This window comes from Plecotus auritus (assembly GCF_963455305.1).
Source record: "Plecotus auritus genome assembly, chromosome: 2".
NCBI classification, from domain to species: domain Eukaryota; kingdom Metazoa; phylum Chordata; class Mammalia; order Chiroptera; family Vespertilionidae; genus Plecotus; species Plecotus auritus.
Window position 1 is genome coordinate 156,010,155 of NC_137771.1, and position 25,151 is coordinate 156,035,305.

At 40.8% G+C, this 25,151-nt stretch overlaps 1 protein-coding gene across 1 annotated transcript in view; it reads right to left on the reverse strand.

Moving 5' to 3' along the window:
- MYH15 (myosin heavy chain 15) overlaps nt 1-21,784 on the reverse strand; it is a gene marked incomplete at both ends in the record, with an annotated part of 148,811 nt that extends 127,027 nt beyond the window's left edge. The window contains 7 exon segments of the mRNA XM_080654673.1: nt 6,241-6,490; nt 9,682-9,774; nt 11,493-11,589; nt 13,498-13,627; nt 13,630-13,657; nt 19,511-19,617; nt 21,754-21,784. Coding sequence (XP_080510799.1) covers nt 6,241-6,490; nt 9,682-9,774; nt 11,493-11,589; nt 13,498-13,627; nt 13,630-13,657; nt 19,511-19,617; nt 21,754-21,784 — 736 coding nt within the window.
- Nucleotides 21,785-25,151: the final 3,367 nt, after the last annotated feature.

A 25,151-nucleotide genomic window follows, 5' to 3' on the forward strand; every position in this document is an offset into this window, starting at 1 on the left:
GATTTTGCTAAATATTGATCAGTTTTGAAAAATACATCCCAAAGGACTGCAGCCAGATATAACATTCCTCACAATTTCACAGTTATAAATCTGATTACAATGCAATTGACAAATAAATTCCCTTTTTTGTAACATATATTATGATAGTATTTAACATTTTATAACAACTAACATTATTTCATTTGACAAAGCTTCCCATGTAATTTTAATATCCTAATTAGTTTAAAATTTATCTTTTATAAGGAGAGAACAGATCTCTGAGGGATTCCAGTGGCCTCAAATAACCCAAAAGCCATTTCCAGGTTTTAAAAAAAAAATCTCCCTTTAAAATTTGAACCATGAGAAGTTTATCAAACATACTTGACCAAAAATACATATATCACTATGATTCATTTACCCAAAGTGACAATAAAAGGTAGGTTACCTATTCTTAGCAAAACTTAAGTTGTTAGGTTAAGGTGACCAAGTTAATGGCTTCCCATTTTGATGCCAATTTATGTGAGGTTCCATACCTTTAATCTAAACCAAAGACACAAAAAAACAAGACCAACACCCATACAGTAGATTGAACACTCTTCTTGACTCAAGAACCTGAGACTCGAACCTGACCTTTGAGGACCTCAGTGGTTGTAACCTTTCTTCCAGCTGTTTCCTTGGGTGACTACTGGAACCCACAATTCTAGCCCTAGGACTCTAACCCAAGTCTGGGGATGGGGTGGGTAGGGACTGGAACCCATAATCCTCAAGAGATTTTCATATAATTTAGGCACAAGCTCATTTTCATGTCACTTACCTGAATGTGATCTGATCCAGGAGCTGTTTCTTTTCTCAGAAGTGAAAGGAGCAGGAAGGAGCCTGGCGCCCTGTGGCCGGGAAAGCAGAAACCCGAAAGGCCAGCCATTAGACAAACTGGTTCAGGTGGCCACAGCCCACTGGAGGCTACAGTGCCTCAGGCAGGCAGTCACAGGACCAAATCCCTGGGTGGTTAGTAAAATTGTTACCAAGCATGAGCTTGCTGCCCCATGCACACACAAGCCAATACTATGGCACCAGCTCTTGAGAAAAGAAAGATTTATTTGCAAGTCAATTACCAAGAAGACAGGAGGCAAGGTTCAAACCTTGATGATCTAGATTTGAAGGGGTTCATAAGTGTTACTCGTGAGTGTTGTCAAGTTTGATTCTGGGTCTTGTTAAATAGAATAGGACCGGTTTGAGCTGGTCTATGGTTACAGTGGCAAGGCCCAAGTGCAATGTGTACACCTCCCCTCAGCACCTCCCTGCCTGCAGATGTATTTTTTCTATACGGCATTAAGCACACCTAATGGAGTGTTCTTCTATTTCCGTATAACCAGGAGTATGGCTGCTGCAGGGGCCTGACCGCTCGCTGGGACAGCTGCTCTCAGTCTGAAGTGGTGGCTCCAAAGACTGTGCAGACTAAACTCTGAAAGGCCTTTAACTTAAAACACTATCCCCACCAGGCCGTATACAATTTTATTTTCAAGGAGCAAAGAATTTTAATTGGGTTGAGGATTGAGATTATCTCAAAGGAGTATCATGTAAACAGGAATTCTTTTAATTAAGTTCACTTCTACCAAGAGAAATGGCCCTGAGAGAACAACAACAAAAAGTAAAGCACTTATATGAGACACTATTAGGATCAGAGAGACTGTCTAAGCCAGTAAGGACCCCCCACCCCACCACCAACGACAACAACAGAAGATTGTTGACTGGACTATGGGCATGTGAAGGACAGGGAACTGATCAGGAGGGGCGGGTGGTAGCAGAGAGAAGAGGGATAAGAGAATGCTAAGTAAAAACCGATTGCTTCTCAATTTCAAAAAAGTACAGGTGTCGACCTTTGTTTAGGTTCATTTCTAGAGGCCACTCCAGGGGGATGTGCGAAGAGCCTTTACTGTAAAAGTGGGCATGGTATCATTCCAGGCTTTGTTTTATATGGTATCCTACATTCAATTTTACTTTCTGCAAGGCTGAATGTTCTCCAAGACTCAGCTGTGTTCACTGTGAAAGAAGCAAAGCCAGCATTGGGCTGAAAAAAGTTCTGCACCTAGTGCCTCTGTGCCATGCCCCCCCTCATCACCTGTTCCTCAGATGTACATGTGCAGCTGCAGGGATTGTGCACTGCCCAGCCCCAGAGAGGACCATTCCCATAGTCTGCAGCTTGAATAGCATTCTCTAGAGTCAGTGCACATCTGCACAACCAACAGATCCTGGGCCCCACTAGAGGCCAGTAGGGAGAAAGCGAGTCAAGAGACACCTCGTGGGTCAAAAGGGTGCAACTGAACATACTCCAGAATAGGAGGTCCAGATGCTGTCAGTTTCATTCCCCAGAGGCATCCAGGCCACAGGAGACCGGCTCAGGTGCACCTCTTGGCAGGTTGCCAACAATGCAGAGCACTAGGCAGTGTCAAGGGTTCCAAGAGGCAAAGACATGCTTCCTGACCTCTCCTCCTGAAGTTCACACACTTTGTTGAGTAGTCAAAATAGGTATAATGAATAAAGAGAAAGAAAAGAAAGTCAGAGAAAAAGGCAGATAGGTGCAGGACCAAGCTATACAGATGAAGGATTTCAAGGAGCCATGTCCGAGGGGACTGAGGAAGCGGCTTTAGCCACACCTGGAACAGAGGTCAGCCTTAACTGACAGGAAAGGAGAGAGGGGATGTTCAAGCCATGTGCAAGCAGACTAGGAGGGGGTTGGTTCTAGGGTAACTCATGACCCCATTTCCTCAGCTTCTTCAGTGGGTGGCCAGCCTCTCTGGTGTGATTTTACGTACCTGTTTCTTTTGTAGTGCACAAAAGCTCTTATTTTAGGAAATTTGGACTTAACCCTCACACTGCTAAGATATGCCCTCTTGTATCAATCCTCAGGTCACTCTGAAGTGTTTCTTTGGCAAACATGAATAGAAGCAGTTCCAAGTTTTAAAATGTCCCAAAGGACAATTCATGTCAAAACAGGTGAACAGACATTCCCTAATTCGGACCAGCAGATGTCAGTCTTTGTGCAGTAATCAACCCAACAGCCCCCAGAGACTGAGCAAGATAAATGAATTCAGCGTAAGTATAAATTTTCTACGGCAGCCCAGTCTTCAGACAGTTCTATTAGTAAACAGAGATACTCCAAAAAAATCCTTGCTGTCACTACTGGTACCCACAATGGACCCTATGTGTCAGATGTCCTGCACAGCATAGACATTTGTATCAAGAATATTAGATTTGCATGGGCAACTGATATAAATAGACACTTTTCAAAAGAAGACAGAAGGAAGGCCAAGAGACATATGAAAACATGCTTAAAGTCACTAATCATCAGAGAGATGCAAATCAAAACAACAATGCGGTACCATCTCACACCTGTCAGAATGGCTATTATCAACAAATCAACAAATGACAAGTGCTGGCGAGGATGCGGAGAAAAAGGAACCCTTGTGCACTGCTGGTGGGAATGCAGACTGGTGCAGCCACTGTGGAGAACAGTATGGAGTTTCCTCAAAAAACTAAAAATGGAACTCCCATTTGACCCAGTGATCCCACTTCTAGGAATATATCCCAAGAAACTAGAAACACCAATCAGAAAGGATATATGCACCCCTATGTTCATAGCAGCTCAATTCACCATAGCTAAGATTTGGCAACAGCCTAAGTGCCCATCAGCAGATGAGTGGATTAAAAAACTGTGGTACATCTACACAATGGAATACTATGCTGTGGTAAAAAAGGAGTTCTTACCATTTGCAACATGGATGGAGATGGAGAGCATTATGCTAAGTGAAATAAGCCAGGCAGAGAAAAATAAATACCACATGATCTCACTCATTTGTGGAATGTAATGAACAACATAAACTGATGAACAAAAATAGATCCAGAGACAGAGAAACATCAATCAGAACGTCAAACCTCAGGGAAGGTAGGGGATGGTGGGGGTAAGTGGGGAGAGATCAACCAAAGGACTTATATGCATGCATATAAGCCTAATCAATGGACACAGACAACAGGGGGGTGGGGGCATGAATGGGAGGTGGGGGGTAATGGGGGAATAAGAACACATATGTAATACCTTAATCAATAAAGAAATTTAAAAAAAAAAAAGAATATTAGATTTGCAACTGCTAAGAAGACCAAAAAGTTTGTTCCAGGTTTCGGTGGAAGGAAGGTGGGAAGGAGAAGAGCTGCTATTTTCATATCACTAATTACACCCACAGTGATAATAATTGTCCAGATTGCAGAGCTTTCCCCATCTGGTGAGGGCACTTTGGAGTGGAAGACCACATAGTAAGAACACTGCCAGACTTATGCCATATGAATCTAAGCATAACGGGCTGGGGAATTGTTCCCTATCAGTTTACGCACCTGGATCTTTCCTTTCATCCTATATCCACTCCTATGGGAGCACTGTTGTTCTCAGTAGCTTACATCATATGCAATACCTTTGAAGTCCAATAGCTTGTCATTCTCTCCTTCCAATGACTCCCCATCACACTCAGAATAAAATCTAAACTCTCTGCCATAGCCTGCAAGGTGCTGTGTGTCTGGATCCCACCTATGTAGCCCTACATTACCCTCTCCTCTCCACCACCCACAATGGCCATTTTCCTATTCCAAGAATAAACCAAATGCATTCTGCCTCAGGGCCTTTGCACTCCCTGTTCCCTCATCCTGGGACTCTATTCCTGAAAATATTTGCCTACTTGCTCCCTCACCCATTCAGGTATCTGGAAAAACATTGCCTTCTCAGAAAGATTGTGCCTGTCGATTGTATCTCAATATAACCACCCACTATCCTACCAAATGCCAGTTTACTCTGTCCTCTCACCCTGCTTTAGTAGACCTACTATTCTCTGAAATTATGTGTTTATTAACTTGCTTGTTACCTGCCTTCCACACTAGAATATAAACTTATAAGGGCAGGAACCTGTCTATCTCGTTGACTTTTCTGTCTTCCATGCTTGAAAAGTAGTGCCTAATGCACCCATATCTGTCTCACAATAAGTATTTGTTGAAGGAATACTGGAAATTCATTCTTTTATCTCACAAGTTGCTTTTCTCTTTCTGTTCATGGCACTACTTTATCCTAGTCAAATTAAAAAACTTGGGAGTATTTTGACTCATAACTATCCCTCATTCTTAGTACCTTCAGTCATTGTCAAGACCTTTCTAGTCTTCCATGAATACATCTCCTCCCTCCCCAACTCAGACACTACCTTAGACAACTGTCTCATCATCTCATACCAGGATTATTGCAATCACTTTCCTCTAGTGTTTCTAACTCCAATCCATCCTGCCTATCATACCAGCTTCACTGTAATTGCCTTCAACAAATCATGACCTCCTATTACCCCATTCCACCCCAACAACAAACATACACACGACACACATGCTCACACACCCTCCCTACAACCTGAGTTCAGAAACCAACAGAATAAAATCTCCACTATTCCTCTAAGTCCATGGTCGGCAAACTGCGGCTCGCAAGCCACATGTGGCTCTTTGGCCCTTTGAGTGCGGCTCTTCCACAAAATACCAAGGCCTGGGTGAGTCTATTTAGAAGAAGTGGCATTAGAAGAAGTTTAAGTTTAAAAAATTTGTCTCTCAAAAGAAATTTCAGTTGTTGTACTGTTGATATTTGGCTCTGTTGACTCATGAGTTTGCCGACTACTGCTCTAAGTAAATCCTTACCCCAGTTAACCCTATTTCTCTTACCTGATTTTGCCTTGCCTTATCCTGACACTGTGCATACTCATTACTCTGATTAAGTCTCCTTCCTATTCTTCATATCCCAACCCAAATCTTCTTTATAAAACTTCCATTGACCACTACACACCATGATAATGTCTCCTACCTCTTGCCTTTTGTCTATAATACTCAACTGGTTCTAATTATTTAAGGGTTTAAATTATTTTAAGACATTGGGTATGTCTTAAAATAATTTTAAGTGCTTTTTACACACACACACACACACACACACACACACACACACACACATTCATTTAACTTTACCCACCTCCAAACACTACCAAATTGAAAAAAAAAAAAGTTCTACCATTACTTGCTATCCATATAAAGTTATACAGCATAGGTTCTATAATTGGTTTAATTCCCTAAGTTTTGGGATGAATAAACTGAGTTATAAAGAGGCTAAGAGACTCTGGCTAAATAGAACTTTGCCAGGTCTGACTTCTGTCTCTGGTTTTAGAATGACCCTCAGCTCCAGAATAATAGACTTACCATGAAGTTCTCTTTTTCCGGACAGAATCTGATAGAATACGTGGTAGATCCTCTCTCCAGGCTGCTGAAAAATCACCCAGGACTTTTCAAGCAAATCTGCAAGATGAGAAATGGACAAAGACACATATTTAGGTGATCTTACAACACTGAGAAGAAAAGTGACCGGACAGCCTGATGGCCACTTATAGATGTCGATGTCTGTAGATGACAACTTGCCTCTGGCACAAAAGTGCATCCTGATGAATTTGCCCTAGGTGGACACAGAACAAGTCTCCTATTGAAACAGCCCAAACAGTTATACACATTACTCACGGGGGAACTACTTCCCTAAAAGTTACAAAAAATAATAATACAGGCAACATCGTTCTGAGATAGCATGAGCCAATGCCAGGAACGGCAGTGGTGTTGGATTCCAGTCTTAAATCTGCTGATTGCCAACTGTATGTTCTATGTGCATTACTGAATCACTTTGGTATCAATGTTCTTATCTAAAAATGGGAAAAATAATATCTGCTTAGAAAATTCTTTCATTTATTCAACAAACATTCATTGAGTATCTACTATGATCCAGGAAACCTGCTAGGCACTGGCGATGCCACATTAGAAAAACAGATGTAGTCATTACTCTTCTAAATTCTAAGTGTGAACAGCTAATGCAAGGGCTCTAATGTAGGAACATTGGGTATGTCTTAAAATAATTTTTAAGTGGGTTGTGCTGGAGTTTAGTGAGAAAAAGAAAAGGGGACAAAAAAACAGAGTCTGAGAGGCAGATAGGCACTGGGCACCATATCATGGAAACCACGTGGGCCCAGGAAGGAGTAGGGTTTTAGTGTACGTGTGCTTGGGAGACAAAGGGAGGTTTTAAGCAATCACTATTAAGTCAAGCAGAGAAGTGACATGATCTATGTTTCAAAACACCACTTTGGCAAAAATAATAGTTGGGACTCACTTCCTTCTTAATGAAAAGCTACTGACAGGAGCTAGTGGGCCAGAAAGCCTGCCTGGAAGTGACAGAGCCTGTGTCGGAGTGCCCAGTGCAGCAGAGGAGGCCAGCCAGTGGCAGCTAGGGCCTGCGGGGTGACGATGTTGGTGCTGGGCAGAGGTCTGCCTGTACAAGGAAGGGCCGCAACCTGGGAAGGGAAGGAGAGTGGCTGCTGAGAGGGGGACTGAGCCAGTAAGTTAAAAAATGTAGGAAAATGGGAGACACACACACACACACACACACACACACACACACACACACACACATACATAATGCACATATATGCATATGTACATTTATACATGTATATACACATGCATATATAATATAACTTTTAAAAATTTAACCTGGATTTTTAAATTTTTGAAACCACTTTTCTCTCTTCCCTTCTCCCTTCTTTCCTCCCTTCCTTGCATTCATCTATCTTTGTTTATTGTTCTTCTCTACTTCTTTTTTTCTAGCCTTTCAACATTTTTCTTGTGTGTTTTTGTTCACATTGATTTCTTACCTTCTTATTTATCTTTCCACTTGATAGTCTTTCCTTTGTATATTCTTTTCTTTCTCTTACTCTTCTCTTTTAACTTCCTTTTTTCTCTCCTTTTCTTCCTTTCCTTCTCTTTTTTCCCTCCGGGTTTCTTCCTTTCACATATCAGCAGAAAATATCTTCATATTCTAATAAATCCCAAATCTAGTAGATGTTTTATGGACCAGTATTACCACCTGCTATGCAGCCAGACATTGCAAGTAGACCTAAGGCCTTGAGTGGAAGCTAGCCAAATCAGCAGGAGGCTATTATTTAAATATGCCCAGATACTCAAACAAGAAGCCTTCTGCAAATTTTCTTGTAAATTACATAGTTGCTCCCTGCCACACATTCTTGGCATAAAATGGATTTGTGAAATTAGCTTTTGAAATCCAAATCCTTCCTCTATTGTGTGACTGCTAATTATAAAAAGCTACTTAATAAATATAGGGTGTCCAAAAAAAGTATACACATTTTTTAAAATATATTTTTATTGATTTCAGAGAGGAAGGGAGAGAGAGGTAGAAACATCAATGATGAGAGGAAATCATTGATCAGCTGTTTCATGTACACCCCCTACTGGGGATCAAGCCTGCATGTGCCCTTGACTGGAATCAAACCCAGGACCCTTCAGCCCTCAGGCCAATGCTCTATCCACTGAGCCAACCCTGGTAGGGCTATATACACATTTAACAGCTGATAGCTCAATTGATGTTTCTTTCTTTTCAGATTCAACTCATTGTGCCTTTATAATTATTAAAAGTGGTATGCATTTTTGTGACACACTGTATTTTCTCCCAATAAAAAAAATGCTCAATGAAAAATGTGCAGGGGTAGAGGTGACCATAGGCAGGAATAGAAATAATAATTATAATAAGTAAATTAGAAAGTGCTTATTAAATTTATTTGTTATAAAAAAAATATAGGAAACTATGAAGGAGAAAGTACCTACAAATCTATAAAATATAAACCATTTTTTTAGAATTTGCTGGGTAAGCTTCCTGTGGGAACCCTGTTCAGAGTACTCCAGATGTTCAAGGCCAATCTGAGCATGAGAACCTTAGTCAGGATCTTCAAGGTCAAGTTGCCATAGGCAGGTTCAAGGACACAGCAGTTTCACTGTATGCACTACGCAGACGTGCCTTTCTGTAGCCCAAAGACTAATGTCATTATCTGGCAAAAAGCCTCTTTTGTCTAAGTTAGTATAAAGTATGTTACTGAACAGCCAGTAAGTGGCTACTGTTATGTGAGGCTGCCTGGTTGGACTACTTTGTGTGATAGCTCCTAGTTTTCTGAGGTGGCTTTTATGTAGGGCTGCTGTGTGTACAGCAGCTGCTTAGTCGGGCTACTATGTTCATAGAGCTCCTATGTTGAAGGCTACTGTGTAGAAAAGATATAATGTTAACTAGCCTGTGTGCGGCTACTTTGTGGGACTTTACTTCGAAGAACTACTTTATCTGATGGCTCCTTGTTAGCAATGGCTACTTGGGCTACAATGAAGACTCTCTCATATATCCATGACTTCTCATGTCTTCTCTGTCAAGGAGGTCCAGTCCCTGGCAGAGGGACTCAGACCCAACAGTTGGCATAGTGGAGCAGGATTCAAGGAGTGAGTACTCCAACAATTGGCACAGCGAGCAGAGTCAAGGAGAAACTTACTCTATTGGTAATGGAAAGGAATTTAAAACTATTAAAATAAACATTTTCTTCCTGAAAGTGACAAAATAGTAGGAGCTTCTACTATTTCTATTTAGTTTTAATTGTCTTAATGATAATACTGGGTATTTTGGGGGGGAACCTAATGGTATAAACTTTAATCAAAGGACCTTCTTTAATGTGGTAAAAATTTTCTTCATGCCTATGTGCTCAGACATGAATTTTACCACTTGCTTTAAATTAAATACTCTTATATACTCCTCTTATATATGTTACTTACAAAACAAGAGGAGTTGTCATTTCTCAAGGTTTTGGCATTTCCAAATGCTTCCAAGATAGGATTCACTTGTTTGATTTGATCTCCTAAAGTCCCCTGAGATACAGGTAAGAGAAGTACAGATGATGAAGCTTTTAGCAGAATTCTGTCATGTGGCAAGCTCTCCATCCCCAGGCCAATTTTCATCTTGGCTTTGATAGCAAGGAGTCAAAGCTGCTTCCAAATTTGGTGATAAAATGTTATTTTGGAAAGAGAACTCAGAAAAATAGATGGATGAAGAGTCTGACAATATAAAACGCCCCATGAATGTATGTGGGAGCTCATTTATCGGCAATGCTTCTCTTTTGGTTGGTATTGGCCTGAGTAGGAAACAAAATGGATATTTTATAGAATGAACAACAAATACCATGGCCTAATTTTAAAGTTCATTTCATATATTTCCCCCCATTGTTAATCTCCCTCTCTTCTCATCTAATCCTCATGCCTGCCATTTTCTTCTAAAATGGCATTATTAAATTATATGTTTCTCGGCTACCATTTCTACATAATCTAGAAGTCCATGTCAAGCAAAGACTTGTAATGGTATTGACCTTGAATTTTAATCATGTGTGCTCAGGCTGAAGGCCCAAAGCAGGTCATCTACACAGAGCAAGTCTGAATGACCACTCAGCACCCTAATTGCAATGGTTTTTGTCTTTAAGTCTCAAAAGCCTATTTTATGGTGTTATATGGTATTCAAGAATTTATAGGTTTGCAAATACTATATCCCTCGTAAAATATTATGGGTGCATTATCCTTTGAATAAGTAAAAGGACTATATGAGCAATGATTTTTATAAAAATGTTATGTACTATGTATTGTGTTGTATATTATCATAAGGCGCAATGGCTACACCAAACAAACAAATGCATGCCAAACAACCTAAAATGCATGCAAAAATGAAGTTATATCTAATGGAGTCCAAGGACACCTAAAGAAATCAGTTAAATTCAGGAATTCACTGATTGGAAAAGAAACTTTTCATTGTTCGAAAACTGGACCAGATTTGCTATTTTTATATACTTCTTACTTTGTAAAAACAGCAGAAAACAACCAGGATTGAATTTAAAAAGCAAAATAACAATGTCAGACAGAAAGATGTGAGGCTCTAACAGCTCAATAACTCATTGATTTTGAGTTCCACTCATTATTATCTAATTTTGTTTTGCATACCAACTCTTGTGACCTAGTTATCCGCAAATTATTATAAAGCCCATAAACCTGTTAATGAAGCTAAACAAAGTAAGCAAAATGAAAAATCACCAAGGATACAGATAATTAAATAGAGAAGTAAAGTTTTTCAGAACCCAGAATGTGATTAGGTTGAGGGGATATTCATCAGATGTTAGAGTTAATCCAGATGTTAGTGGCAAAGGAAGCAGACTTCTGTTGGTGCATATTTCTGAGAGTCTGATTGCTCACTAGAGCTAAAGGAATTCAGAAATATCAGAAGTGGCCATTCAAGTCACTAATGACCCTAGCATTTATGGAATGTGGTTTGGATCTTAAGTGCCTAATTTTCAGAGGGTCCAATCAACAAAGAGTTGCCCTTTGAAGCAAATTACATAATTTTATGTTTTGGGGTTATTGGTTTGGAGCCATTAATGATTCTCTCAAGAGGCAAAGACAAAATGGGGAAAACGACTTTTCCATAGTTGTCTAATTGTTCTTTGGTTCTTTCCCCCTTCTTTTTCCCTATAAGGAGACATGGCACAGCTTCTGTGATCAGTGGGTAGGGCCACTTCACCTTTCCGCCAAGGTATGTGAATACTTACCAGCTTTTCCTTAGGTTCACTCATGGTTGCTATGGTGGCAAAATACCGGATAATGTGTTTTGTGTTCACAGTCTTTCCAGCACCAGATTCTCCTCTACTAAGGGAAATTCAGTGACACAGTTAACTGATTCAGATTAAAAATACAATGAAAGTTAAATAATTTCAACCACATAGGCTAAGGCAAGAAGGGAAAGTTTTATAGAAAAGTGGAACTTAAGAGGGGACTTGAAGGAGATGTAGACATTTAATTAGTTGGGAGAATGGGAAGGACATCTCAGGCTGGAAAAACATCATTAGCAAAAATCTGGAAAGATCAAAGACATTTATAAAAACAAGAAGCCTATTCCTCGTGGTCCTGTTAACAAAAAGCTCGAGTGCCTCTACTACTTAGAGATAGGTCTTTGCATTACCAACTGTTTCAGAGATTTTCATATATTGAGGCTACCAGCTGGCCAGGTCCAACCATCTCCTTCAGAAGAGGGCCTACCAGTCACTTCACCAGGCAGCTTCAGACTTCCCTTTTACCTTTGGTACCAGCTAACTTTGTAATGTGGGGAGAACACAATGATAAATTTACAGCCTCATCACCCAAAGTGTCATGGGATCAAGGTCTGCCTTTCCCCAAGTGAAATTTAAGAACACAGTCTATCCTCTCTGCAAAGGGCTGAACTCTACCTTCCCTTTCAGCTCTAAGATTCTGGGATGCTATTACTTTTCTTGGCAAGAGCTGAAGCCAATGGAGACCTCAACACGTGAGGTGCATCACCATTGCATAGGAAGACCAGGGACTGGAGCGCTTCACTGCCCCCTGAGTCTCAGCCTGTCCCCTCTGCCACCAGTAACAGTTCACCTGGCCAGTGCATGCTCTTCCCATCAAAACTAACATACAATATGGTATCATTGAATGCTTTCCTTCCGTGCTCTTCCCTCCAAGCCTCACCATCTTTTGGCTCCTACTACTTAATATACCTTGGCTGGCCCCAATCAGGCTGCCATAGCAGCAGGTTATCTGTTCCTCGGTCATCACATTGGAATTTTATAGTCTCTCTGCCTAATTAGCCAGTCCAGACCTTTGTGAAAATGATTAATTGGATAGGAGCTGTCTCTATCAAGATGATTAAAGCCAGTGTATGCACTGTGGGCTCTCAGGGATCTCCTAAATGATGGAGGCAGCCTGGCTGGCACCCCATGTGGAGTCATTTCCTGAGTACCGTGTTCCTTCGCAGAACATATTCCGTATCTAAAGAGCAAACAGTTCATAGACAGCTAATGTGTGTTTTATTCCCAGTGAAACGGAGGTGTCTGTTTCCAGTGGAACTCTCACTGCTAGCCAAAAGGAAAAGACAAGGCAAACACTTACATGAAGACTCCAGACTCATTCTCTTAATCTGAAAAACAGGAGAAAATGTCAGAACAACCTTTTGCCAGAGCTTCTATGTATTGACATAAAGTTAGTAGAAATTTCCTTGGTTGCAATTTGAAGATACAAGAAAAGGGATTTGCTCTGTATATGGTTGGGCGGGGGGAGGCCTTTTAAATAGTACAGAGTAAAACATATTTTTTCCCTGCCCTTATGCATGGCAGTCATAAGAACATATAAATTCTAGGCCTATTTTCTTGTTCCAAATACAAACGGCAACTGACTAATGGTTGACATTTTTGACATTTTTAAGCCTTTTAAGAAGCATGGTGTAATAATAGCTGCAGAAAAACTGCTTTATGCCAGAAACTCTGGCAGGCCATCTACAGGGGGCTCACTCTGGGCCAGCCACTGGGCCTAGCATTTTCAATGCTTTATCTCATTTAATTTGATGTGTGAGCTAATCATCCTCATAACCCTAGGGGGTAGGCTTTATTTTGCCCACGTTTCATCCAGAAGGAAAAGGAGGCTTCAAGTGATTAGGTAGCTGTAAAGGCCACGCTCTGCTCACAATGCCTGCATGTCTCTCAGTGACACTGAAAAGTGGATCAGATATTTTTACCTTTCGTTTTGTAGGGCAGCCACTTACTGTGAAGCGTATCCTGAAATGCGTTCTCGGCAACACCGAAGATGTGAGGGGGCCCCTCTGATCGCCTCAGCCCTTTGTAGGCAGCCACCACTTCTTTCTGATGCACTGGAAGCCACTTGTGGGGTTTATGCTCACACAGAAGAGACCCGAACAGGTCTGAGGGAAGTTCAGACAAGATTTCAGAAAACAGCTTAGAAATACTTCCAGGCTTCTCAGCTTTTTCACTGTCAGGTAACATTTGCTTGAATATTTACTTGTAAAAATACTGAAAGGAGAGAGCTTGTGGATTCTCGCAGAGAAGGGTGTACTAACAGGCAGAGGCAGAACCAGGTTAGAGTGACAGCAGGCCCTGGGATCACCTCTTCCCCGGGGACAGCCTAACTGCTAACATGTCTGACACAAACACCTTTCGGACAGAGAAGATGCTAACAAACAGCAGGCCTGCAGATTTTGCAGGCATTTGAAGCCAGAGGAATCTGGGCCTCAGCAAGATTAGGAACCTGATGTTTAAGGCATTGAAGGGAAATAGCTCACGGGAGTCACTCAGTCACTGTAATGGTTGTGGCCACAAAATATATGTCCATGTCCTAATCCCAGGACCTATGAATATGATATTATTTGGAAAAAAGATCTTAGCATATGTAATTAAGTTAAGGATCTCATGATGATATCTGGGTGGGCCTTAAATCCAGTCGCTGGTGTCCTTATAAGGACAGAGGAGAAGGCGACGTGAAGATGGAGGCAGAGATTGGAGTGATATGACCACAAGGAATGCCAATAGCCACCAGAAACGGAAAGAGGCAAGGAATGATTCTCAGCTAAAGGCTCCAGGGGGTGGTGACTCTGCTGATTTGATTTTGGACTCTGGCCTCTAGAATGGTGACAGAATAAATTTCTGTTGTTTTGAGCCTCTCAGTTTGTGGTAATTTTGTTACAGCATCCCAGGGAAACTAATACAGTTACACAGTAAGTCAACCAGCCAAGGAGCAAGCTGGCTGCAAGTCAAGGCTTCTATAGTAATGGATCCCAAATGCCATCACTGTAACCTAATCTGCTCTGCACTGCTTCTGCTGAGTAGGTGTTGAGTAAATAAAAAAATCTCAGCAACCAACTATCATCAATTTAATGATGGGAAAAAAACACATCCCACAACATTCCATTTATTGAGCACTTACTAGGTATTAGGCACTGAACTACATTCTTTTACTAAATTCTCTAAGCTACCCTGGAGAGACAGGCATTATCCCACTTTACTGTAACAGTGACTTCAAGAAGATGAGAAACTTAACCAGTAAGTGACAGAGCTGGCATTTGGACACTGGTCTATCAGCTCTAAGCCTCATGCTTTTACTTCAGCTCTACAACTTCTGGGAAGGGATATTAATACCGACAAAATAAAAGTGGGGCATTCCTCAAGGATTATCTCCATGTGACTATGCTTAAATTTGATGATATCATTTTCACCTAAGAGAGGACTGGGACATTGCCAATATGAGTGCCAACATAATACATATTTCAGCAATAAAGCACATATAGGAATGCAGATCACTCAGTGGCCATGGCACCTCTTCAAGGTATGTAGCACATAGGCTTCACTGAGGTGAGACAGCATGGCCATGTCTTCAACCATGTTGAACTGTGGAGGATTCATCTGCTGCACTTCCTCCTCCTTGACATTCAGACTCCACAGAGGGAAAAGATATATTTCCCTATTTTTTTCTATGCTTATTTATTTTGCCATGTAGAGCAAAGAATTTTCAAGTCAAGAAAAAGATGGGGCCAGAAGAAGTTAAACCAACCTTAATGGAAGAAACAGGTGCTCCTCTTGCCCATGCTTTTTTTCTTGCCCAAAGAGGAAGTTTAAGAAAGTGTTTTTGTTGAATCAAAATGTTCTAAATTGCATTTCCCTAATCCGACAGCTCTTCACCAACTCTGATTGCCTCTGAGGGTACACATATCATAGTATGTATGATTTGGCCCTAAAAATGTCCCAACATATTAGTAGCCTGGAGGTTTAGAAAGAAACAAGGAGGAAGACTCACCCTTTCAGACTTAGTTCAAGATGTATCCTCTTTCCCATACCTTCCCCAACACACACACCCCAGTTTGTTTTTGTAAAGTCTTTTACCATATATACAACCTGTACTATCTTGACATTATTAACTTGTATATATTTTATTTACCGACTATGTTAGACTATTTCCCAGCTAGATTATAAGCACCTTAGGAAGGCATTTTGATGTCTTCTTCTATAGTTATTAAAGCACCTATCACAATGCTAGGGACATAGTAGGTATTCAGTAAGTATTAATCACTTCATTAATATGGGTGCATTGCTACTATCAAATAGTTGTATAGAGTTGCTCTCAAAAGTTTTCTAACACTATTTCTTAGAGCCCTTTTTCTTGATGAATAAATATTGTTATCAGCTGACTTCAAGTTGGTGATAACTTCTTTTTCCAAGGCTCTCACACTTTCTGTATCCTGACCCAATTTCTACCCAAAGTCTTCTTTGACATTATTCCAATAGTAATCCCTTTTCATTTTAGTCCCTTCAGTTTTCCTATTTCAAGGACTCTTTCTCTTCTGTAGGACATAACCAATGTTTTTCCATAAGTATTACTCTACACCCACTGGCTTTATTGCCTTTGTTAGTATTATAAAGACCAACAGTGACAGGAAGTGGAGTCACTTTGAACATCAGGAGGAGGAAACCTGGAGCCAGAGAGATGCAGAGAGAGATAGAGAGGGGCTGGGGGAATAGGACCTCCGTTATATGGTGGAAAAACAAACAGGACAAAACAAACCATCTGTAGACTCCTCTTTCTACATCATTAACTTCTTACTTTCTTGCTCTTCTTCCTAGGATTTCTTTTCAAAATCATAGTTGTAACCACATTACATTTACAAATCACCTTAAATACTGTTGAAGACAGTAGTTCTGGAGAATGTGTTCAGAACAGGCAACCCTCTCATCTGGAGGCCTAATATAATTGAGTTAGACACCACAAGGGTAATGAAAACACAACACACAGATTAGGAGAAAATATTTGCAACTCATATATCTGATAAGGGACTTGTGTCCAGAATATATAAAGAATTATTCCAACCCAATAACAAAAAAGCAATTAGCTAATTAAAATGGGCTAAGGGCTTGAATAGACATTTCTGTAAAGAAGATACACAAATGGCCTATAAAAATGTGAAACGATGCAACATTATTCATTAGGAAAATACAAATAAAAATCATATTAAAATACTACTTCACACCCACTAGAATGGCTATAATAAAAAGTAGATCATAACATGTGTTGGTGAAGATGTAGAGAAATTACAACACTTATACATGCTGGTGGGAATGTAAAATGAAGCAGCCGTTTTGGAAAACAGTTTGGCAGTTCCCCATAAAGCTAAACATAAGGAGTTACCATATGAACCCAGCAGTTCACTCTTAGGTAGATACCAAAGAGAAATTACAGTACAAAAACTTTCACATGCATGTTCATGGCAGCATAATAGCCAAAACAAACCCAAATGTCCATTAACTGATGAATGAATAAACAAAATGTGGTATATTCATACTATGGGATTTTATTCAGCTATAAAAAGGAATGAAACACCGATACATGCTACAACATGAATGAACCTCAAAACCATTATACTAAGTGAAAAAAGCTAGACACAAATGATCATATGTTGTATGATCCTATTTCTCTTAAATGCTAAAATAGGCAAATCTACAGAGAAAGAGATTAAATCAGTGAGTGCCTGGGGTAAGTGAGGGGAGACAGGGGACTGACTGCTAATGGGTATAAGATTTCTTTGGGATATGATGAAAATATTCTAAAATTAGATTACGGTGATGTTTGCACAATTCTTTAAATATACTAGAAACTTAGGGATTGTACACTTTAAAGAGGTGAACTACACTGAGTGGCCAGATTATTATGATCTCTGAATGCATAACAATCTGGCCACTCAGTGTATATTCTATATAATAAAAGGCTAATATGCAAATTGTCCCCTCAACCAGGAGTTCAACCAGCAGGCAGGCCGGCCAACCGCCCATGTCCCCTCCCCCTGGCCCGGCTGGCCAGACCCCACCCATGCACAAATTCATTCACCAGGCCTCTAATGTATATATATGTATATATATATGTGTGTATACACACACACACACACACACACACACACACTGAGTGGCCAGATTATTATGCGTTCAGAGATCATAATAATCTGGCCACTCAGTGTATATGGTATATAAATATCTCTATAAGTTGTTTTTAAAAAGTTGGTATGAGCAATGATGGAAAAGAGACATTCAAATCTACATTTTTTCTTTTAATAAGAGATTGTCTCAAGGCCAAATGGTCTTAACTGAGTCTTTCTGTTTCCTTATGCAGGACATTCTGAATTTTCCTTTGCCTACCTATTTTCCTCCCCTAATTTTATTAGTGAGTTATACAAAAATCTACCTAATTTGGAATTTTTTTTTATGTCCAGATACTGTTAGGAAGGCATATCAAGACACCATTAGTAATAATTTGAGTGGACTCCAGACATTTACAATTTTTTGTTCTTTAAAGATTTCAGTTTGCCATATACGAGTACAAAATTTTATTAACAAACTAACCACATTCCTTTTTTTAATATATATTTTTTATTGATTTCAGAGAGGAAGGGAGAGGGAGAGATAGAAACATCAATGATGAGAGAGAATCATTGAATGGCTGCCTCATTGCACGCCCCCTACTGGGATTGAGCCCACAATCTGGGCATGTGCCCTTGACCGGAATCGAACCCCAGACCCTTCAGTCTACAGGCCGACCCTCTATCCACCGAGCCAAACCAGCTAGGGCAAACATTTACAATTTAAATGGCAATGCTTTTGATCATAAATTGTCCAAGTACAAAGATAAGGCTGTGAAAGACAAACTTTCTAATGATTATGCCTGTTTGTTAAAGGATGCTATAGAATGTTGTACCTTTTTGTTATGCAGTTGGGGCAGAAGTGGAAGGTTATTGGAGAAGTGAATTATGGGCAGGGAATCATCTGTAAAATCTACAAGGAGGTATTCATCCAAGTCAGGACAGAAATAGGGCTCCAGTCACTGCCATGGGGCTGGCAGACAACCTGAGGTCAGTGATGTAGGCAAAGGTTCTGAGTGGGCCATCTCAGTATCTTCCTGCTGCTCTGAATGCTTTAGTGATAGGGAGAGGGGTTGGGACTGTTAACAAGCCTTACTACATATGCCCTGTATGACCCCTTACAGTCTAGCTTATGCCCTAACTCTTGCCCCAACCTTCTCTATCAGAGGTCATAAGTAACCTCCTAATTCTGAAATGCAAGGCTTTCTCCAAGTCCTAAATCTAGCATTCAACATTACTGACCATTCCCACATCTCTAGGCTTCTCTGACACTGTGCTATTTTATTCAAATTACCCCTTTTGCTTGATCCCTTAAACATAATTGCATCGTAGTGCCTTAGGTCACTATTCACTCCAGGGGACACCTTTAAAAAAAAAAAAAACTTTAAAAAATCATCTAGAAAAAGATGCATAGTAAACTGAAAAAAAAAAACAAAACACAACTTGAAACATTGATGAAAGAAGTGAAAGAAGTTGTGAGTTCCAGAGTCAATGATCTTGACACCAGCTATGGGTTCACTCTGATTTACTCAATGTTTGTCATTAAATCTTTTGTTGTTGCTGTTAATACTCCCCCAAAGGTATTTTTTTCCATTGATTTTTAGGCGCCCCAATTGGGGCCAGGAATTGAATCCATGACACTTCCATGCACAGGCCAATGCTCTAACCACTGAGAACACCAGCCAGGCTGTCATAAAATCTTTGATAGTAAGTGGACAAGATTCTTAAAGATAAATGAGGTTTCCTAAGGTTATCAGTGGTATCTCCTACCACAGGTTCTTAATTACATTATTAAAGAAAATATTATTTGGTTAAATTGAGAAACTAGTCATTCCTGAGATAAAATAACGATTGCTTTACCTTTCCATCTGTTGTCTCAACAATTATTTTGCCATCATCTCCACTCCCCTTAATCTCAGCTTCAACGTAAGAGTTCTTGCTATCACGAATCCAGCATTTCTTCTTCTCTATAGGGAAAAAAAAATATGAATTACATGCAAATTATGTTAGACACTTTCATACTGATAGGTATGACCTTGTTTCTGCTAATTCTGCTTGTTGACTCAGAATCACCAAATAGGTAATTGCAAAGTTCAATAAAATTATGAAAGGTTATCCTGAAAAAACATCCACACAGGAACAAGAGACATTTCAGCAAGCAGAGGTTGGGAGCATCATATGCCATTTTGCTACCAGAAATTTCCCTGCTCAAACCTTACCCACTCCTCCCAACCCCAGCACTTACCTCCTACTCACAGCCCCAGATCCTGGTCAGTGGTCAGCAAACTCATTAGTCAACAGAGTGGCAAACCGCAGCTTGCGAGTCACAGTTTGCCGACCACTGGTCTAGGTGCTTTGACCCTTCCCAGCTCTCCTCCAAAAAACTTCACTCAGAAAGGTCTGGTTACAACTTAGTGAAAATCTGGGTTAGTGGTCATGTCTGTCCTTTAGGATTTCTTTAGCCCTTAGCTGTTGTTCTTTAAATTCTCACCTGAAGATATTTTTCCATTGATTTTCAGAGAGTGGAAGAGAGAGGGAAAGAGAGAGAGAAACATCGATGTGAGAGAAACACATCGATTGGTTACTCCCTGCACTCACCCCAACCAGGGCCCGAGCTGGGGAGGAGCCTGCAACCGAGGTACATGCCCTTGACCGGAATCAAACCTGGACCCTTCAGTCCACAGACCGATGCTCTATCCACTGAGCCAAAGAGGCTAGGCCCCTTAGTTTTAATTTTGGAATGAAAGCCTGCCAAGGGAATTACATGCTAGAATTGGAGGGGGAAGGTTGAGGAGAGAGAAGACAGGGTTATATCTGTCATGTAGCATAACTGGTTCTGATCATTTTTCCCATGTATTATTTTTCTCTTCTCAGTCTCCTCACGATCCCAAGACCCATCCAAGCAAAGCAGCCCTCCACAAAACAACTAACCAATAAGAGGTTTCTGGTACAATGAGGCAGAATTTCATACACACCTGAGGCAGCTTCTCAAGTTCTTTGCCACCTGAGACAGATAACCAGGGAAGATGAATGAGAAATAGACTTTCAAAGCAAAGTGAGTCTTACCAGAAGCTCACAGAAATCTCCTGATACAGCTTCTCAAGTAGATAGCATTTGACTGGAAGGGGGAAATCTGACCTCGTGGCACAGATGAAACCTTGCTGCAACCATGGTGGTAACACCAACTTTGTCACCAGTACCACTGCTGACACATGAATTACAAAAGCTACTAGTCTGAAGGCTTCAGGACAGGGCCCTCACCAGATGCCCAAGAGGTGGGAAAACAGACTTTGGGACAGAATGTATGAGAAGGAGGTGAAGTTGGGCAACATTCTTTTGCTCACTAGTTTCTTACCCTCACCATCGACACTGTGCTCCCTTCTCCGGTTCCCTGATTGCAACCAATTCATCACAAAAACTGCTGGGCCAGAAGATTTTTTTATTCCTAGTTGACTGATTTTGTATTTGCTTCTACTTGTTATTTGCATTTTAAATACTGGGCTTGCATTGTATCTATTGTTTTGGACTCTTTTTGCAAAAACAGATCTTGCTTTGTGTTATTTCTATGAAAACATGCTTGTTTATGAAAAGCACCCATTTTGCATACATATTGTATATTTAAGGTAAATACACCGTATTTTAAACCAAATGTTTTCACTTGGAAAAAAACATGGCTATCACCTGGCACAGATTCTTCCCCACCCCACCCCACCCCACCCCCACTCCCTTTTTTTTTAAAGAAAAAGAACCGAAGAAAAGAGATTAAGAAAGTTGCCCAGCTCTGGCTGGTTTGGCTCAGTGGATAGAGTGCCAACTGCAGACAGAAGGGTCCCAGGTTTGATTCTGGTTGGGGGCAGGTACCTGAATTACATGCTCAGTCCCTGGGCCTGGGGGGGTATTTGTGGGAGGCAACCATTTATGTGTCTCTCTCACATTGATGTGTCTCTCTGTCTCTCCTTCTTCTTCCACTCTCTCTGAAAATCAATGGAAAGGTATCCTGGAGTGAGGATTAACAGAGAGAGAGAAAGAGAGAGAATTTTCCATAGTCACACAGCTAATTAGTGGCAGTCATTAGACTAATGTCCAGAAATTAGATCACCTACCTCCTAAATCAGAGTGTTTCCAATACAACATGCTTCCTCTATCTCAGATGCTAAGCTCTTTTTCCTCCATTGTTTCTCTCAATCATCAGGTTCATCAGCTGCCTCTCAATTAACAATTGTTTTTAATCACCCTTAGAAATGGTGAGAGAGAAGAATTTTCTGAAACTTTTACCATCCCCAGGCCTTGACGGGGATGTTTTTGAAGATGAAGTAAATTAACTCAGTCAACTTTTAATCCTTTGCATTCATAAATAATTACAGAGATGGAAAGGAGATGGCAATGGATTTGAATGAGGATACCTGGCTTTCCTAGTAATCCTATATAATAAAGAGGTAATATACAAATTGACCCTCACACCATTGCACAAGATGGCCACCCCCATGTGGTCAAAGATGGCTGCCACAAGATGGCTGGCAGGAGAGGGCAGTTGGGAGGAACCAGGCCTGCAAGGGAGGGCAGTTGGGGGGGACCAGGCCTGCAGGGGAGGGCAGTTGGGGGCAATTGGGCCAGCAGGGGAGCAGTTAGGTGTCAATCAGGCTGGCTGGGGAGTGGTTAGGGGGTGATCAGTCTGGCAGGCAGGCGAGTGGTTAGGAGCCAGCAGTCCTGGATTGTGAGAGGGATGTCCGACAGGGATTAGGCCTAAACTGACAGTCAGACATCCCCTGAGGTGTCTCAGATTGGAGAGGGTACAGGCAGGGTGGACTGAGGAATATCCCCTCCCCCCAGTGCACGAATTTCATGCACTGGGCCTCTAGAAAAATATAAAGAATGGTCTTATTTCTTATTTCTTTGGGCCTTCATTTTCTCATCTGTAAATTCAAAAGGTTTGCCCATTTGATTTCATCATTTTAGATGATTAAATATCTTTTCCAATATAATGGTAACATTTGTCTATTGAAGAAAACTTTAAAAGTATGAAAAAAATTTTAAAATATCACCTATGATGCAACTCAGAAAACCATTATTATCTGTGTGAAGCATTTCTTTCAAGTCTTTTTTTCTAGAGTACTGATCAAAATTGGGGTAATCCTATATTCAGTTTTGTAGTGATTTTAAGTAGATTATCTACCCGTCCTTATATAAAAGTCATTTACATTTGGCTTTGGGATGGTGTTTTTTCTTTATCTCTAAAAGCACATTTTCTGACACCCAGCAATTCTAGTTTCCTGTCCCAGGTGTCACCCTATTGCATTGTGTTTGTTTTCCCCATTTACTGTCTCATTTGATCCTCATAGATGAAGGCAGACCGAATATTATATGGTTTGACAGATGAGGAAACGGAAGCTCAGTAAGAAGCGATTTGCTCTAATTACACAGCTAGAGAACATCAAGGACAGGGAATTCGATCCCAAGACTACTTGCAAAATACTTTTATCACACTGCTTTCACTTGGCCTGAGTTCCACAAACCATAATGTATTGTCTGCTAGCCCAGGGGGGTGAAAAACTTTTGCTGACTCTCATCTTTTTGCTGCCAGTGCATTTCTATGAGAAAGAATAATTAGGCAAAAAAAAAAAAAATTAAAAATTATGTGGTTGTTATATTTTAAGTAATTATTTAGAGTGCCAACTGAGCCTACTAAATGTATCATCCAATTATCTCTAGAGCCTGGGCTTGATTTTGATTTTCTCTCTGGAATCCCTATGGTCTGGGCCTCTGTTATCTCACTACCTGTGATAAGCTTCTGCATGACCAGCTCTGACCTCAAGGATAGTTTGTTGTTGTATTTGATTTGATGGATTATAATTAGCTTCTCTGAAATGCAATCACAGTAATGAAATTCAATGACTGGAAACTGGGAACTGATCCAGAACTGGTCTATGATGGAAATATAATGTCCTACATAACTGGCTTGAATTCTAATTGGTCATATTAAAGCCTGATGTTGACTAATTTTGAGTACTAGAACAACGCTCAGTCAGTATTTATGTTACACTATTGAATCATTTTGGAATTGAGATATGTAGGTGGCTTGATGCTAGATTACACTGTGAATCTGATTCCAAATCTCCAATTAAATTGGAATTCAGAAGATGGCCATGTAGCCCAGACATAAAAAGGGCGAGGGGAAAACACATCATTTATTTAGAGATTTTCATGTAGCACTTAGCCTTTATCTTGAGGCTAAATCCTCATTAACCTTTGTTTTTGCCTGTCACTACCAATTATTAATCAGGGTGAGCAAGTCTCCCAATTATCTTTTGTTTAATGTTGGCTGAGTGACCCTGTTGACCTAGAAGAGAGCCAGAGGGCAAACTCCAACACTAGTAAATTCCCTTCGGGCCAAAGATGGCCTGTTTTTCCTGCCTTCCCAGTCTTTTCCTGTCTTCTTTACAGTAAACAAGCCCAACCTACAATCTAAGTCTCAGTCCCCTCCCTCTATTATCTATTGACAACTAGGAGGTTTCTCAGAAAGGCTTTACCTGGGGTCACTCCTGCGGATATCTGTACTATAACAGTGTTTCCTGGAAAAGAAAAAATGTTTTATGGCCAAGTAAGCAGGGCCTGCACCTGGGTGCCTCCCAGCATGCCTCCTCTTCTCTGCAAACCTCCATCCCTACCCTGGACGCTCTGGGCTCCTCAACTGCTCAGAGGTTCATAGAGGTGGGTTAAGGTTGATCTCCAGATGATGGTTCTCAACCAATCAAATATATCAGTTGCCACCTGGCAGCAGTAAAAGAAAGTGAAGCCAGCAGTCACCACGATGAGTCTTGGCATCAAAGGCCATGACCTGTAGCAGAAGCAGCTCAGCCTTGCTTGTTCTGAGGAAGGTCACAGCCTCTCCAAGCTCTGACAGATCCACCCTTCAAAAGGAATCCACCCCAATGCTGAGCCCTAAAAGTGAACTGAAAGGGTTCACTCTGCAGCAGACAGGAATGGGCAAAAAAAAAGTGGAAATGAGGCATCAGGCACTAAATATAGACCAAAAAGGTTAGGTTTCTTTTTAACTATCTCTACCCCTCTCTCTGTCATGCCTCCAGTTGATGATAAAATTGGACTCAAGGTCTCTTGTTAGGAGTGGAAGAAGGGTTTTCAGGTTTCTAGGTGCATCCAGGCAGATGGAGCATTGTAACCAGGTGATGGTGACAGAAGGGAGAAGTTATTTCACAGATGTTCAGCATTAGAGAGTAAAGGAATGAAAGGGTATCCCAACAGAGGTGAGTGTCTAGGGGTGGACAGGATAAAGAACCACTGGCAGACAGACATTTAGGAAGCTGGCCTAGGGCAGCAGTGGGAAGCATGTGCTGGAGATGGGAAGCAGGTTGTGTGGTGGAAGGATGAGCTGATGTGAGTAAAGGAGTTCTGGGCCTCAAACATTTACAGTCTTGGAGGGACTGTGTTGCTGGGCAAAGCATCAGGGCGAAAGTCAAACACTCTATAGTATGGTATAGAGTCT